Here is a 15,967-nt window from a genome sequence, read left to right on the forward strand (position 1 = left end):
GAGAGGTCAGAGGGACAAGAGGATGGATCCCTGTGTTTGAGAGTGCAGCCCAAGACTTGCAGATGGGATGAGCCAAGGGGAAGAGAGGAGACAAAGAGGGGAGAGGCTTCACTTGCCTGTTTGGACCACCATTCTCCATGCCCTGGTGGCATACGTGGGTGCCTCCAGCCCTGAATGTAGTCCTAAAAGCTGAGTGGGCACCAAGGGAACCTTAATTTTCCCCTGCCTTTTCTTTTCTTTCCCTTGCTCTGTTGTGGCTGTTCTCCTCTATTGTCTCTGTAAAGAACAACTTGAATTGTGCTGAACCTTAAATAATAAATGTAACTACTTAAAGCACTGACAACTGTTAGGGTACAAGTTCATTTTTAAACTCAGGCTTGTAAGCTCAGGGCATTGAATGAGACCCCTGACATTTTCTGTGGGCATGGGGTTTCTTTCAGAGTTTCTAAAGTACTATTGATGGGAGAATGTAGTGTGACCTTTTTTTAAAACACTATTTAAGGGGTGAAACACTATATTGTTGCAGTGTGCATAATTTCAGAAAGGCTGAATTAATTAGCTTTATGTGTGACTGTGCAGGAATGCAACTTGCATTATTACAAGACCACACACTTTAAAATATGGTAGTGGAGACAGCAAATGGAATAGAAATGCCCAAAAGGTGACTAGGGCAAGAAGCAAGGAGCAAGAAGAGGGGTTTCTTGCTAGCATAAGTCCACAGTGTTAGAGCTCTTTTCCAGCTAAGGCTGGAAATTTATTTTCCATGATTATATGAGAGGAAAAATGCACTCATCTTTTGGGGAACATATTCAGGTTTTAAAATTTTCTGGTATGAATCCAGAGAGTGACAAGCATGACCTGAATAAATATTGCCTCTATGTGGTACTTGCCTCCTTATGCCATGAAAGATAAAACTGCCATCTTTTTTATTTTGTGAATTTGTTTGGTGACCTTCACTGATGCCATCAACACGTGTTGCTCCTAAGGCCAGGCTGGGTAATTTGATGGTGAAAGCAGCTCAAGTGCAAGAGTAGCTGTCTGGGGCATCACCAAGTTAAGCTGAATGCTGAATGGCCTTTCTTTTTTAAATAATATTATTGTTCTGCTGTAGGGTGTGTGGCACTAAAGTTGGTACCCATCTGTGATGCATCTCTTGTCACTGCACTTTAGGAAGAGCAGGGTGGGTACTGTACTTGTCTCCTCTGGGGTGCCCAGCCTCCCACCTGCTGCTGGGCCTGGCCAAAGAAAGCCTCCATTGGAAAAGGACGAGTAAAGGACAGCCTTGGAACCAGCAGGTTTTGCTGCACAGCTTGAAATGTTTGCCTCTCATTTTTGTGCCCACCACAGTGCTGGAGCTGCTTCACTCTCTCCACAACACCCAGCATCTGCTGGGAGCAAAGTTATGCTGGAGAGAACTGGTTATACTGGCACGGACTGGTTATACTGGTGAGAACTCACACTTGTGCTGGTGCTGTCTGCTTTCTTTACACTGTGGGAAGCACAATCAGTGGGAGCACAGTTTTAGCACCACCACTATCACTTCACAGGTAAGCCATGGCAGTATTCAAGGAGAAATGAGGGAATTTTCTACCTTGGGTACAGTTTTCTTCCCCTTAAATGTTACAAAGAACAGGAAAAATCTTTGTATGTCAGACCATTGCCAGTGCTCTGACAGCAGGAGGGCAGTTGTGTAAAACTATAACAGGTAGTGATGCATAAAATAAGCATATCAAAGCTTCTAGGTTTTTATGATTTTCATTGCTGAGACTACCTGAAGAAGGCATTTTATCAGTTTTCTGGGATGGATCTGACCTGGTGCTGCAGGTAGTACACAACATTTAGGTGCTGGGTTATGCAGCGCTCGAGTACCTAGATAAGACATGATGAATAAATATGGATAGGGCTCATCTTTTCCTCCACAGTCCCCAGATTACCCTCACCAGAGAGACTTGGTATTTATTGTATGATACAAGTCCACAGGCAACAGGGCCGTTCCCTTGGCTTCCTCAGACCTCTGCAGAGCTGGACAGAATGTGACAGGACTGCTTACAAATGCCTTCAGATTCTTTTTGGTATTAAAACAGTAAGTCAATGTATTAGATCTTGCTTTCTTAGTAAAATCATTAAAGGCAAAATTTCATCATAGAGACTTCATTAAAGTAGTGGGTGTATAAAAACATTTCAAAACAAAACCATATTGCTACCAAGTTAAGAGACCATGAATTGTTGCTTTGCTTTTATTTAATGCAACATTGTTTAATAAAGTCAGGAATCTCTGTTTAGTTTTCCCTCATTTTTATCTTCTAGCATTTTACAAAAGCCTAATATCAAAATGTATGAAGTTGATACAAGACTGGAGGGGAAAATTCATTGAACCCAGGCAGGGCTCAACTTGCACTGTCCCAAAAGCCACACAGCTCTGCAGCTGGGAAGACATGGAAGAACAGGGTATGGCCAAGTAAGGGAAGGTTGACAGGGACCCACAGAAGTCTGGGGACAGAGCAGCCTGGCAGCCCCTGACAGCTGGAGGAGTGTGGCTCATTCCAAGGCATGGAAGGGGCTGGGTGGAGGGAGCTCTGCAATTTAAGAAATCATTGATATTTGTTCTGCTTTGACAGAAGTCAAAACCTGACTTGATAAGACATAAGGTGGGGAATTTGCTTGCAAACCTCTAAAACTTTCTCCTTACTCAACTCCTGAGCTTTTTCCATTTTAAAATTGTTCTGGTTCATGATTTAATGAAACCTGGCTTGTGCCTTCAGAGCCCACTTGGTGCTGTTAAGGGCACTTGCTTTGAAAATGGCCCTGTGAGGTCTTCTTTTTGGCTGCCTTCAAATCTTGTCATGGCATGGCTTCAATCAAGAAAATCTTCCCCTTTTCTCCTCCACAGGGAGAAAAGTTATCAGCACAAGTGATTATTTGTATGATACACTGCACACTCTTGTGATTTGGTATGAGGCAGATGAGAAAAACGAAAGCATAGGGTATTGAGGCATTGGTAATTAACAGCAGCTTAACAAGAGACTCCTCCCTCCTCCGGGATTGAAATTTCTTTAGTTTGTAGTTTTTAGTTTTGACCATCTGTGCTGGTTTTGGATGGGATAGAGTTGATTTTCTTCACAGAGGCTGGTTTGGGGCTGTGTTTGGATTTGTGTTGAACACAGGGTTGATAACACAGAGATGTTTTTGTTATTAGTGAGCAGGGCTTGCACAGGGGCTGGCTGCTGGTTGGGGTTAAGCCATGACACCAGCACAGTGGTATGGCACAGTTGTATGGCCATTCACATTACAGAATGAGCAGCTGTGAGTAGAAGTACTCCTGACGCTGACTGGAGTATCTGGAGGGGATGTATTGAGTGGTTGCTATCCAGAACAAGAGATTTCAGGAAGGTTTTGAAGCAGGAACACTAAAACTTCTGCTTGACAAATCAGCATGTCACAAAAGGCCACAGAGATGCTTTGAAATGAGATATGACAAGTTAAAACCTAAAGATGGATCAAAAAAGGACAGGAATGAAAACCTTCTTTTGCTTTGCAAATACAAATCCCCAGTGAATGACATCTTTTAAAAAAGCAGATACAAATTCATCCTGTACTCCTCCCTCCCCATCTTCAACTGCTTGTGATTCAAGTAGAAAAACCCCTACTTCTGTCACACTCTGGGAGCTTTCTGGCATGACACTGCAGAGTAACCTTGTATGTTAGAGGGACTAAAGGGATTGAAATATCTTTGCCTGCTTTGACTTTCAAACAGATATCAAGAACTTGCATTTTATTTGAATATACTTCTCCAGGTTAGAGAGGCACAAAGTACATTATCTTGAAGCTGTCACCAGTAACTTGCTAGTTTTTAGATATTCCCTGCTTATTTAGTCTTTCTGTAATATTTGCAAAAAACAAAAGCAAAAACAATACAAACAGCAAAAATCCAAAACCAAACCAAACCAAAACAACAAAAGCAAAAAAAAAAAAAAAAAAACCACAAAAAACAAAAAAAAACCCAAAAAACCAACCAACCAACCAACCAAAAAAAACCCCTAAAAAAACCAAACCACAATACAAACGAAACTATTTATTCAAAACAAATGTACCTTTTAGCCTTTTACCTTTAACAGAGAGTATTTTGGAAGTTTAAACAATACATACCTCTGGCAAAGACATGCTAAGAAGACACTTGGACCCTTGCCAATCTGGTTTCAAGCTTGTCTACTGGTTTAAAACAAGGTAAATAACCTGACACAGGACAATCCTGCATCAAGTTGGGCTTGGAACACGCCATCCCCAAAGAACCCAACCAGCCTAGATTTTTCTAGGATTTAACTTGCATTGGGATGGTCAGGCCCCAATCAATGGAAATACCATGTTGACCAGGTGGTTATGGGACAATATCTTCAGGGGGTTATTGGCAATTATAGGCATTGGTAATGATGTTCATGACTGCTATTGGATTTTTAGGCACTGTAATCAGCTTTGTTATCTACTGAAATCCTGCCATGTGTTCAAGCCATCAGCTTTCCTCTGGCAGCCCTGGCCTCTTTGACCCTATGCTGTCCTGCAGCTACAGTTGTTGCAGTTAACTGGACCTTTGGGACTCATTTCTGCCTAAACTCAGCTACACTCCATTGATTATTTGTCTTGGAAGGAGTTGCCATCTGGATGATTATCATGGACCATTTTCTAACCACTGTCTAGAGGCAAAACTAGCTGAAATCCCATGGTGCTGGAGTCACGACTGGGTTCGGGGCTTAATGCTTTCTGTGTTACCTTTCGAAGGAGGGAGGGAAGGACGGAAGGACGGAAGGACGGATGGATGGATGGATGGATGGATGGATGGACGGATGGATGGATGGATGGATGGGGAAATGCAAACCAGAGCTCTCAGGGTGCATTTCCTGCTGGCTGACCTAATAAAGTCATGTTTGTTGTTCAAGTAATGCATGTCAGTTTTTCATTCCTTCCAGCATCATGCTGCACTCAATATTTGCATCCCAAACACCCTCTGTGAGACCATTCTGAGCACCCACCCATGTTCCCACAGCCTTCACTTCAGCCAAAGGAACAAACTTCACCTGATAGGGCTGTAGAAACCTTGCCAAGTGATCACACACCTGAACTTAAAAACAAGAGCACTTCCCTGCAACTCTGACTGCGTTGGATTTTTCCCTGCTGGATCCCCAGTTAAGCTGTGCACACAACCTGCCCTCAGCTTCCAGGAGATGCCTGCAGCCTTGCCAGTGCCTGCATTGCCTGGCACAGTGGGGCTGGAGAGCAGCTGAATTAGGTCACACCTGCATGCCCTAAACACTCCTTTTCTGCACTTCTCCTTTGCATTCCTCTCACTCCCCTCAGAGATCACACCACTTTCTTTGGCTTACCACACTCTTTACCAGCCCTTACCACCCTTCCTTTCCTGGGGCTTCCTTATCCTACAGTGCCACTGTGGTGGAACTGGGGAGCAGCTGGTCCTTTGGCCCCGAAGCCAGGGCCATTAGTCCTGAGTGTTGAGGAAGATGAGGAACACCAACAGTGCTGCCTTCTGCAGAGTATGTAAGCACCAGACCCACATGTCAGGGATCTGACCCCTCTCTCAGTCACCCTGATGAATCCTCTATTCATCAATAGATAAACTTTTCCCTTCACTTGGACATTCACATTCCAGGGTTTATGTATCTATGAATCCATAACAAATGTAATTAAAAGATTTTATTAAAAATTGACATATTTATACATTTTTACATTCCACATACTGCTGTGTATGTTCACCAATATAACCACTAAGTCGAAAAGCCTTAACGGTACAAACTTCCATCTGAACAAATTTACTGCAGGGGAGCTTCAATTTTGAAATCAATCATACATTACAGAACGTTATTAACTTTTCATCTTTTCCCTTAAAAAGTAGCAGCACATTTAATTACCAGTGTTCACAAGGCATAAGCCCCAAAGTGTTGTACAGCAAGAGAAAAATTAATTAGCTAATATAGGCAATAGGAAGAGAGCTCACAATGAAAATGTATTAGTTCTGCCTGTTATGAACAGCAGGATGTTAATAAAACACTTAGAGCCATGCTGAATAGAGACTGCAGCAAACCAGGAAGAGTTATAAAATAAAAATTTACTTCTTGATAGACCTGTATAAAACAAAATATTTTTAATGTCATTCAGGACAGAAGTCCTGTGAAGAACAGATGTTATTATAAAGACTAAGCAGTCAGGATAATGCTTGTGTGTTTAAACATGTAATAAAGTTCTCAGAAAGCATACACATACTCCACCCCTACCATCACCTTTCCGCAGCTCACATTAGTAGGGCTTCGTGTGGCTGAGTAATAAAGTGACATTTTGCTGAAGACAGATCTGCTCAGGAGTCCCCCAGACCTCTCAAGATTTGTAGCCATGTCAGTAAAGTGCTAGAAGAGTGACAATCAGGTAACAAAGGCTGGAAAGTTTCTGGAGATTGGGAGCAAGGGGAGCAAAGAGACAAGTTCTCATTGTAACCTGGAATCCTGTGCACACCTGAGCCACCTCAGTATGGGCTGCCTAAACAAGTTAGTTCATAGGTATCCCTGGTGTGCACTGTGTAACAACCCCCAAATGCTTATCCTTCCCCTGGCTTTCACAATGTTACAAGAATACTGACCTCAATGTGACAATTTATCCACTTACACAAAAGAAATTAAGATGTAACTGAATTCTTTCTCATGATTATACAGCCATTAATCTTATTTTGAGCAAAGTGCCAGATTCTGAGTAATTTTTTTAATTAGGATTTTTCCTTTTATTGACTGAGAGAAAAATAGCATATGATGACATACACACATCATAGGTCATTTTTACGTGAGGAAGTGTGGAGATATGAAAGTGTAGAAGAAAGCTTAACAAGTGCTTTTTGTATGTACCATCATCTGTAGCAGTGAATGACTGAAAAAAAAGGTCAGAGCTGCAATATTTCAGTAACTGGAGGTTACATGTTAGATAACCATGTCCTGATATCTGCAGAGGAATCAGTGCGAGAGACTAATCTCATATATTATGACCTGAACCACAGACACAATGTCACTTTAAAAAAAATCTGTACTACTGTTTCAGTTTTGACACATACAAAGTTGAAGGAGACTCATTGGAAAAAGTGAGGGAGATGAATTTCAAATAATTTAGCAACAGCTGAATTAAGGATACATATTCTGGCAGAATCTCCACTCTCCAAGGGCAGGTCTTAGACACCACATTCCCTGACTGGAGATAAAAAGATCACATCAAGCTTTAACTCCCAAAAAGCATTTGTTTCCAAACTAGAAGAATGGTCAGAGAAATATTCCTCTTTCCTGGAATATTCTTCTCCTCCTCCTTCACATATGCAGTCAGCAATTAGTACCCAAATCTGCTTCCTTCCCTGTTCACTCCCTCTGTGCTGCTGCAGCCATAACTTACCACAGTAGCAATGCTGGCCCAGGATTTCAGGTACATAAGCCAAGAATCACCAAACTGACAGTGCCAAAACAAAAGAAGGATTGAACTCAGGCTCTCCAGAATGAAGCTCTTTGAAGCTCTTGCCCAAGGGCTGTTCAGTTGTCCCACCTAAGAAAATTTGAATGTAGGCTTTTCATAAATTTCCTGGTGACAAAGCCCAGAACACCACAGAGCACTCTGATGTGGGCTGACATCTTCTCTGGTTGGGAATATTCCCAGTTGCTCATGTGCTGGACACACACAGGAACAGCATCATCCACCAACCACCTCCCTGCTGAGCTTTTGCTCTGCCTCAGCCTCACATTGGCTTTCTTTGCTTTTTCCTTTAGTTACTGTGGGATTACATATTAATTCATTCAAATGAGTTCTAGTATAAAACTTAACAAAGCAACAGGTAATAATGTATCCATTTTCCAGTCCACATTTTTGGGGAACTGGGCTTCAAAGAATAAGATGCTCCCAATTTAAATATCAATCACATTTTTTGATTGCAAAAATGCTGACTTGCTTTATTCTGATTTCTATATTTGTTCTGTATGTAAAATTATTGGTTTTGCTGCATTTTAGCCAAAGTACATATCTGCAAAAAGATATTGACTATTAATAAAGAACTATTTAATCTTTTATAGACATACTTTTTCTTGCAATAGCAACTGAGAACTTTCCTGAGGTCTGGAATGATATGATTTTTGTTCATTGCAGCAGTAGTTCATCACTACTAAGTGGCTAAAATTGCTCTAAATTATGGAGAGGGGTCTGTTTTAGCACCCCCTTACTAAATAGAAAAAAAGACCATACTTAGGATGCTGGCAGTAAAAGAAAGTATTTCTTAAGAAATGCATGCTAGTGTACACTAAAGGTTTATAGGGTCTTTGTAAAAATCGCTTCCACCCTTATCAGGAATTATTTTGAGGACAGGGGACTACAAATTTTTCTGTACCATTACTGCCAGTTGTATACACAATGTTCCAAATCCATGACTACAATATAATCTGCTTATACCAGTGCCACATAAGAATCACTCATGCCAGAACTGAGTCAGAAATGCCCACACTTGACTTCTTTTGAAGTGCCTCACTAAATGTGACTTGCATGTCTTAGTATAAGGCATTACAAAATTCCTTACTTGGGCTTTCAAAAATAAATAAAATTCTGCACAACAGTTACACTTTCTGAATTTCAAAATCAGTAAGGAGAAAGATTCAAAGGTCTTTTGCTTTAAAGCTAAGTACTCCACACCTTGAGTACAGCTCTGGGACCCACAATACGAGAAAGATGAACTGTTGGAATGAGTCGAGAGTAAGGCCTCAGTGATGATCACAGCTGGAGCACCTCTCCTGTGAACACAGGTTGAGAGCTGGGGCTGTTCAGCCTGGAGAGAGGCTCTTGGAAGACCTTACAGCACCTTCCAGAACCTGAAGGGAGACAGCAAGGGGGCTGAAGAGGGACTTTGTACAGATGCATGTAGTCATAGGGCAAAGGTAAATGGTCTTAAGCTGAAGGAGGGCAAATTTAGATCAGAGACCAGGAAGAAATTCTTTACTCTGAGGGTCATGAGGCACAGGTTGCTCAGGGAAGCTGTAGACAACCCATCTTTGGCAGTGCCCAAGGCCAGGTTGGATGAGGCTTTGAAGAACCTGGTCTAGTGGAAGGTATCCCTGCCTATGGCAGGGGGTTGGAATAGATGGTCTTTAAGGTCCCTGTCACCCCAAACCAGTGCATGTTTCGATAAGAAGAGATGGATATCTTCTGCCCCTGGATGAGCACTGGCTGCCCCTCCTTGGAGGCAGCACTGTACATAGAAGGCAGCTTCCTAAGCCAGCCTTTCTGTGCAAGGAGGCTGCATCAGGACAACCCTGAGGCCCATGGTGTGACTCTGCAGCGCCCTGTGTGGGGCCAGGACCAGGACTCCATGATCCTGATGCATCCTTTCCAATTCAGCTTATTCTGTGATTCCAGAAAGGACCAAGCAGACACTACATTTTGCTGAAAGCCTCCACTGATTTGGAATTCTGAAACAGGGGGCAGCCATACTAACTCAAGTGCATGCAGGTCAGTAAGCCTGGTATTTATTAGAGCTTTACAGAATTCAAAGAAATGCTTTCACTTTGCAGTACTTAAGTTTATTTAAAGTTGTCATTTTTTTAACCTCTCTTGGGGGAAGCTACATCTTTTAAATCAACTTCTTTAAAATGGTGAATGTGAATACATGAATGGAGCAATGTGAATACATATGAGGGCAGTTAAGTAAGGGGTTTGTGTTATTTGAAAAATTTTAGTTCATAGAATATTTAGTAGAAAATAAAAAAACCCAGTACCCCTGTAGTGCACTTTTGTATACTTCTTACCATTTCATACCTTCTCTCTCTGGTTTTGATTGCACAAAGTCATCTATAAGCACTAAAAACTATTTTTGTGGAGTTCCAACCTGCCTAAGTTATGTTAGAGCAAACACTTAGCACATCATCTGTACACTTATGTAGCAGCTACATCTTAATCCTCCAAAGAAATGCTAGAATGACAAGATCAATTTATTCAACTGTATGTACAGCATATTTGCATATTAATAAATAAATCAGTATTAAAGTCAGGGCCTCTTCCCCATAGAAAAGTGACTACAGTCTGACCAGACAAACTTTCTTTTTTCTTCCAAGCTCACCTGTGTGATTGAGGTTATTGGTTTCCACTCAGTACATTACAGTAACTGCAGAGGAGCAGAAACCTAACAGAGCAGTGCTTACATTTAAATTCCATGTAGCAGATGGATGGGAGGGAGGTACTAAAAAGTGCATCAAAAGCCAACATTTTGTAGAGCAAAAAACTGGAAGTTGATAATGTGATCCTGTGGAAGATAATCCAGCCCAAAAGAAGACATGCTGCAGCAAGCTCTAAAATCGATGCACATCTCTGTCTTCATTGTAAGCTGCATGATGCCAGTCTTGTCCCATCACTCTTCAAGAATTCCAACTCCAATAAATACCATCTTCCCCTCCACAAATTTATCGACACCACAGTCAGTGCAAAGTGACAATTCTAAAAAAGACTGCCTTCACTCCGTAACATTCATCCTCACTGTGAAGAAAAGGCTCCTTTTCTCTTAAGTGTTTACTCCTATTCACAGAAGAGCCATATTTGCACCTCTCCATGTGTGGTAGTGAATTTTCTTTTCTATCTACATTCATTAGAAATCAAAAAGATAAGTAGCAGTATTTTATATTTACTGGAAGTCTTCCCATTACCCAAAACCTAGCTGTCCATCTCAATTTATACTTAAAGTAGCTGCACTTTTTTCTCTCCAGCCCACTTTCAATGGGGTATAAGTCACGGGAGCTGTGGGAATATTTCAAGTCTGATTGCTGGAGCTGGGAGAGTGATGAGTCACATTGGAATTGAGATGTCTGTTTGCAGCACAGTGCGTGTGGGCCACACTCCCATTCGGGTATCTTACAAACACAGGTTCGCAGAAAGGATTTTGGCACACCTGACACACCTTTTTGTCTGAAAGAGGAATTGGGGCTCCTGTTTGTTTAACCTAAAAGAGAGGGGGGAAGAATTCCAAATGTGAATCTAACAAGAAAGGAAGGGAAATGATGGAGCATAATTGCAACTATACCAAATGGATAAAACAAAAATAATTTTAAGAATCTGTTGTGAACTCTAAGTAACACTGTCCTAGCTAGGAATAGAAGAGTCACAACTGAATTTACCATTAACAAAATCTACTAACCAGCTTCAATTAATACTAAATGCTGGATAATTTTTTAAACAAATTTTGACAGGTGACACTGTAAAAAAACTTGAATTAGAAATTCTGACACTCCCTCCTAGTGAAAGAAATGCTAACTGACACTTTTTAAAGTTTCTGCTAGAACTGTTGTAATCTGCAAATCCCAGATTCACTTCATATTCAGCCCAGCAGCTCACCAAGGTTATTCCTATTTCAAGGCCCCTGCTTTCCCTTTTGTTTTACAGAGAAAACATACAATTAATTTTGAATCTAGTAGTCATGGCAAAAAAAAAACCCTAATAAATGCCAAAGACACTAAGACAGCCTTTGTACTAATTCTTCAACTTCTTTTGATTACTGTATATCAAAGGACTCAACTGTAAAGCTTTCAAGTGCTTTTATTTAAAAGCACTCCTGTAACCTACCTTTTCATGCTTGTAGATTAAGTTTTCAGCTTGTGCTAACCCAAGTGCCACCTGAGTCATTCTTTCTGTGTGAAGGCTTTGTCTCACTGCTCCAGCCAGGAATGGGGACAGGAGCTGCACTGACCAGCTGTCAGGCACCACCTGCAAAACCAGACCTGCATCAAATTCCGTGGCGTGGTTATTCAAGAGATCCACAGCAGCCATGACGAGCGCACAGTCGGAAGAGCCTGGAGCTAAATACACTGACAGCAGCATATGGAACAGCCTCCGCCTGTACTGCAAGTCTCTGCTCTCTGAGTTCCACACACAGTACTCTTCAGCAGCATGGAAGTCCTTCAACTCATGGACAAGGATATGCAAAGCCTTCTCGTGTTCTTCTAGTTTCCCATATAAAATTGCACTTTCCATATGAAGGTCTGTGCCCTGGATTTTGTCTGTTAAATGAGAAACAAGGCAATATTTGCTCAGTGAAGAAGACAGCTGCTCCCTCTCCTAGCCAGTGCAACTACAGAGAAGGCAGATGCTTGTAAATACAGGAATGCTCAGATGTATGGAAAAAACATCTCTAACAAAAGAGCACCACAAAATACAGGACAAAAAAAAGACTAAATAATAGATGATCAACCACTGTCACTGACACCTTTTAAATTCTAGCAGATACTCCTACCATGTACAAAAACCTGTTAAGATGAAGCTGCAATATTTTTAACCTCTACTTTCCCCAGTGTTATAGGAGATCACAGAATAAACTCCATAAAATACAATAAAAATCCAATAGTACCTACCATTAAGAAAAGGACACTACAAAACCTTAATCCAGTTTAAGTGTCGGCAATAGGCAGGCAGAATGGCAAGTTCATCTGGCATTTCAAAATAAAGTAGAAAATAATCTAATTACTGTAAAGGTGATAAAGATTTGGCATAGGCCTATGTAAAATGCATGGAAATACAATGTTTCTTCACCAAAACGGGTAGCTTGCACTGATCTCACTTTCATGTAACATAAGAATTGTCATGTAAGAAATGCTTTGTTTTGGAGAACATGGATTTCAAGAGAATAATCCATTTTGTAACTCTTGCCTGGAAAAATTTGTTTGAAAACTGACTAAAATATGAACAAGTGTTTCAATGACTGTGCTCTATTTGTACAGTATCCATCCCATAACATTTTGCTGCCTGAAAAGGGAAAGAAACATTAAACTTTGGTAAATTATTTTAGGTGATACTCAGCAATTTTTATTTCCACTTACACTGGATATTTTCCCACTGAATTTCAAAAAATCATTTCACATCTTTCAGTTCAATAACGAGTCACTTCCCTTTCATCCACTATTCCATCATTCTTCAGCCATAATCCTCCATACCAGAGAAGATTTAAACACTTGGCTTGCTTAATTGCACTTGTTTGCATTCCAGTGGATGAAACATTAAAAATTAACCATTATCAGAACTGAATAAGGAAAATATTTAGCTCAACTGTTGCTTGCCTAATACCAACAGTAACATGTATGTTGCACTTTTCACTTTAAAAGATGCTATTTTTATTTAACATGAACTCCAGAGTGAGTTTCACGGTTATGGCTAACAAGTCCTTGGCAATTAGATTCTTCAAAGTTTGACTTCTGTTCACTAGAAGCAGGCTGCTTAAAAAATAAAGTTGCAGGTCTTTCATTTGCAAAAGGTTGTTATGTCATGTCATGTCATGCACAAGTTGCATGCTCATCATTAAAAAGAAGGTGACTATTATGAAAATTGTATGCAGGTATTTGTTCTGGCTAATTGGTATTTTGTCTCTGGTGCAGTGGCAAACATGCCATTGGAGCTACGGAGACCAAGGACAACACCAATACATATGCCTTCTAAATTAACCTGTGTTTGTTAGAAAAACAGCCTACTAAACAAACTGTACAGAAACCTTAGATCTTCTAGTTTTCTATCCTTGAGAGGACTATGATTTTGTTTCCAGCTGGAAATCACATACAGCATTTATAACAGACAACATGCAACCTACCTAAAATAAAGCGAATTCTATAAAGATCAGATTTCTGAAGCAGGCTGCGAAGTTTCAACAGCAGTTCAGTCGTTTCTGTACAATTATCTGTGGTCACAGATTTTAGCTGAAGTATTGCCTCCAAGTACAAGACAGCTAGATGAGTATGGTACTTTTCCTTCTACAATGAAGAACAATGTTAGCTCAGTTTACAAATCTCTTGGCCCCAGCAATAACAGTGGTGAATATTTACCTAATTACATAGATATGTAATTATATCATTTGAATTCATCACAAAGTTTTTTGTCCATATGGATAGATAATTTAATTCAGAGAAGCCTCACAAACTACATTGCAAATACAGGATTCCTCATATTCAGATATGTTATTTGACCTTTTCTATTTCTGCAATAAAATCTGAGAGAGCCACCAGAGGTAGAAAAGCACCCTGAAGGCACAGCACTTGTTTTTGTTATCCACAAAAAATGAAAGCTTATGAAAATAGGTTGATGATCTGTTTTAAACATTCTCATTAAATCACTCACAATAACCTCGTCGTTCTTAAAGACCAAACTGATTTATAATGCAGCTTTTACTAGCAGGTAGATTTAATTGTAAAATATTTTCACAAATATTTAACAAGGTACTGTGTTTAACTCAAAATGTTTGTTTGAAAAAAATCTATGACAGAGACAAGTATATTCATCAGTCATGGTGTAACACACCTGCAACACCAATAAGGGAAAAACACTGATCTGATGTGCATTTGAAGAATGTGAATTAGTGTACTGACCATCAGCTCTGCAGCGTTCTTTCAATGTTTGTTTCCTTGCTTTATTTCTGGGTTAAAGAACTTCTGTGCTTAAAATGTTTCATATCCAAATATAACATTTGGCTGCTTTTGCATTGAGCTAAAACCCCCAAAAATGTAATACCCTGTCACTTAGGACTTGTGAATGCATTTTTTGGGCATTCAGCATCAAGAGTGGTTTGGAATTCTAGTGAGGGGTGCATGATTTGATTATTGCTTGTTCAAATCTCTCTAGAAAGAATAAAACATTCTTGTAAAATACTGAATCAGCAATTTTAATGTATTGCTGCCACAGTGCAATAGGATCAGCTGTTGCTCAACCTATTGTTGATCATTTTCTATGATCTTACCAGAAGAAGGTTTGAGCCTCATCAGTGAAATAGAAAAGTATGCGATAACCAGATGTAAAAAAAAACCTCTTAAGTCTGAGGGGACATAAGCAATTATTTTGCTATCAAAAGCACTGAAAAATTCAAAATAATGAAAGCATCCACTCCTCATCTTTCACTTTAATCTTAAAAACACTCCTGGCTCTGCTCTGAGTACACTTGAAAGACTTTTCATTATGCCTATGCCTTCCAGACATTGCCTATTTTCAGGCCTGTTGATCATAATCTGCATTCTAAATCCCATCCCTACTTTTAGCATCCTCACAGAACTCACCTGTATTTTTCTTTCCAGTACTAGATGTTCTAGGTATTTGACACGTGCTTTAGGATATTTATTAAGGCAACTGATAATATCATCTGGATTAATGTTGTTTTTCTCCTGTTCTTCCAAAGGCCTTTTAGTGAAAATCTGTACACCAACCTAGAAAGAGTTTATTGCATTTAGGAACTCAGTGGCAACTATTTTATTAAATAAATATTTAAAATAAAAAAGGAATAGCACTATTGTTAATACATTATTCAGGAAAATAAAACCCACAAAATCTTGCTCAACACCACAGGATTACAATACCATATGCTTATCTTGATGTCACTCACTCCTATCTGTACTACCTCAATTTGTAGTGTACATATTGTCCAACCTATAAGCCTTGGCTTGGGCACTATTTCCACAAGAAATATTGAATGGAGTTGCACAATAGAACACGAAACTTCAGCCTTTTCAGCAGGAAAGCTCAAATTAGAGACCAGAATGTTCTAAGCCTTTTCACATGTGATGATATAGACAGAGCAAGAGACTTCTGTACCAAAAGTTTAGAAATCTGCCACTGCACAAAATAGTTATGCTTAAATTAATATAAATCAGGCAGTGAAAAGTTCCAACAGCACAGACTGTCTTATCAGCATCAAACATCACAGAATTTGTTGTTTTCTTTATTTTGGCAAATTAAGTTAATTCTTCTAGCAATGAAATTTTGTCTTAAATGGAGGCTATTTATTTTATGTCCTGAAGTACAGACACCACCCATCCTCTTTAAAATAAGAAGCAGCAGCAACAGCTAACCTGCCATGTGATTTATTTAAGATTTGAAAATTATCTTATTCAATATGAAGAAAACAGAAGATATGCTGTATTTTTCATACCCTAAACTTTGT

At 39.8% G+C, this 15,967-nt stretch overlaps 1 protein-coding gene across 1 annotated transcript in view; it reads right to left on the reverse strand.

Annotated features, from left to right (window-relative positions):
* Positions 1 to 5,688: 5,688 nt before the first annotated feature.
* TGFBRAP1 (transforming growth factor beta receptor associated protein 1) overlaps positions 5,689 to 15,967 on the reverse strand; it is a 36,086-nt gene continuing 25,807 nt past the window's right edge. Inside the window, exons 9-12 of the mRNA XM_021538165.2 lie at positions 15,087 to 15,233; positions 13,634 to 13,793; positions 11,623 to 12,056; positions 5,689 to 11,002 (exon numbers count right to left, since the gene is read on the reverse strand). Coding sequence (XP_021393840.1) covers positions 10,814 to 11,002; positions 11,623 to 12,056; positions 13,634 to 13,793; positions 15,087 to 15,233 — 930 coding nt within the window. The 3' untranslated portion in view covers positions 5,689 to 10,813. The remainder of the gene's footprint in view (positions 11,003 to 11,622; positions 12,057 to 13,633; positions 13,794 to 15,086; positions 15,234 to 15,967) is intronic.

The sequence above is a fragment of the Lonchura striata genome, chromosome 2, assembly GCF_046129695.1.
Source record: "Lonchura striata isolate bLonStr1 chromosome 2, bLonStr1.mat, whole genome shotgun sequence".
NCBI lineage: Eukaryota > Metazoa > Chordata > Aves > Passeriformes > Estrildidae > Lonchura > Lonchura striata.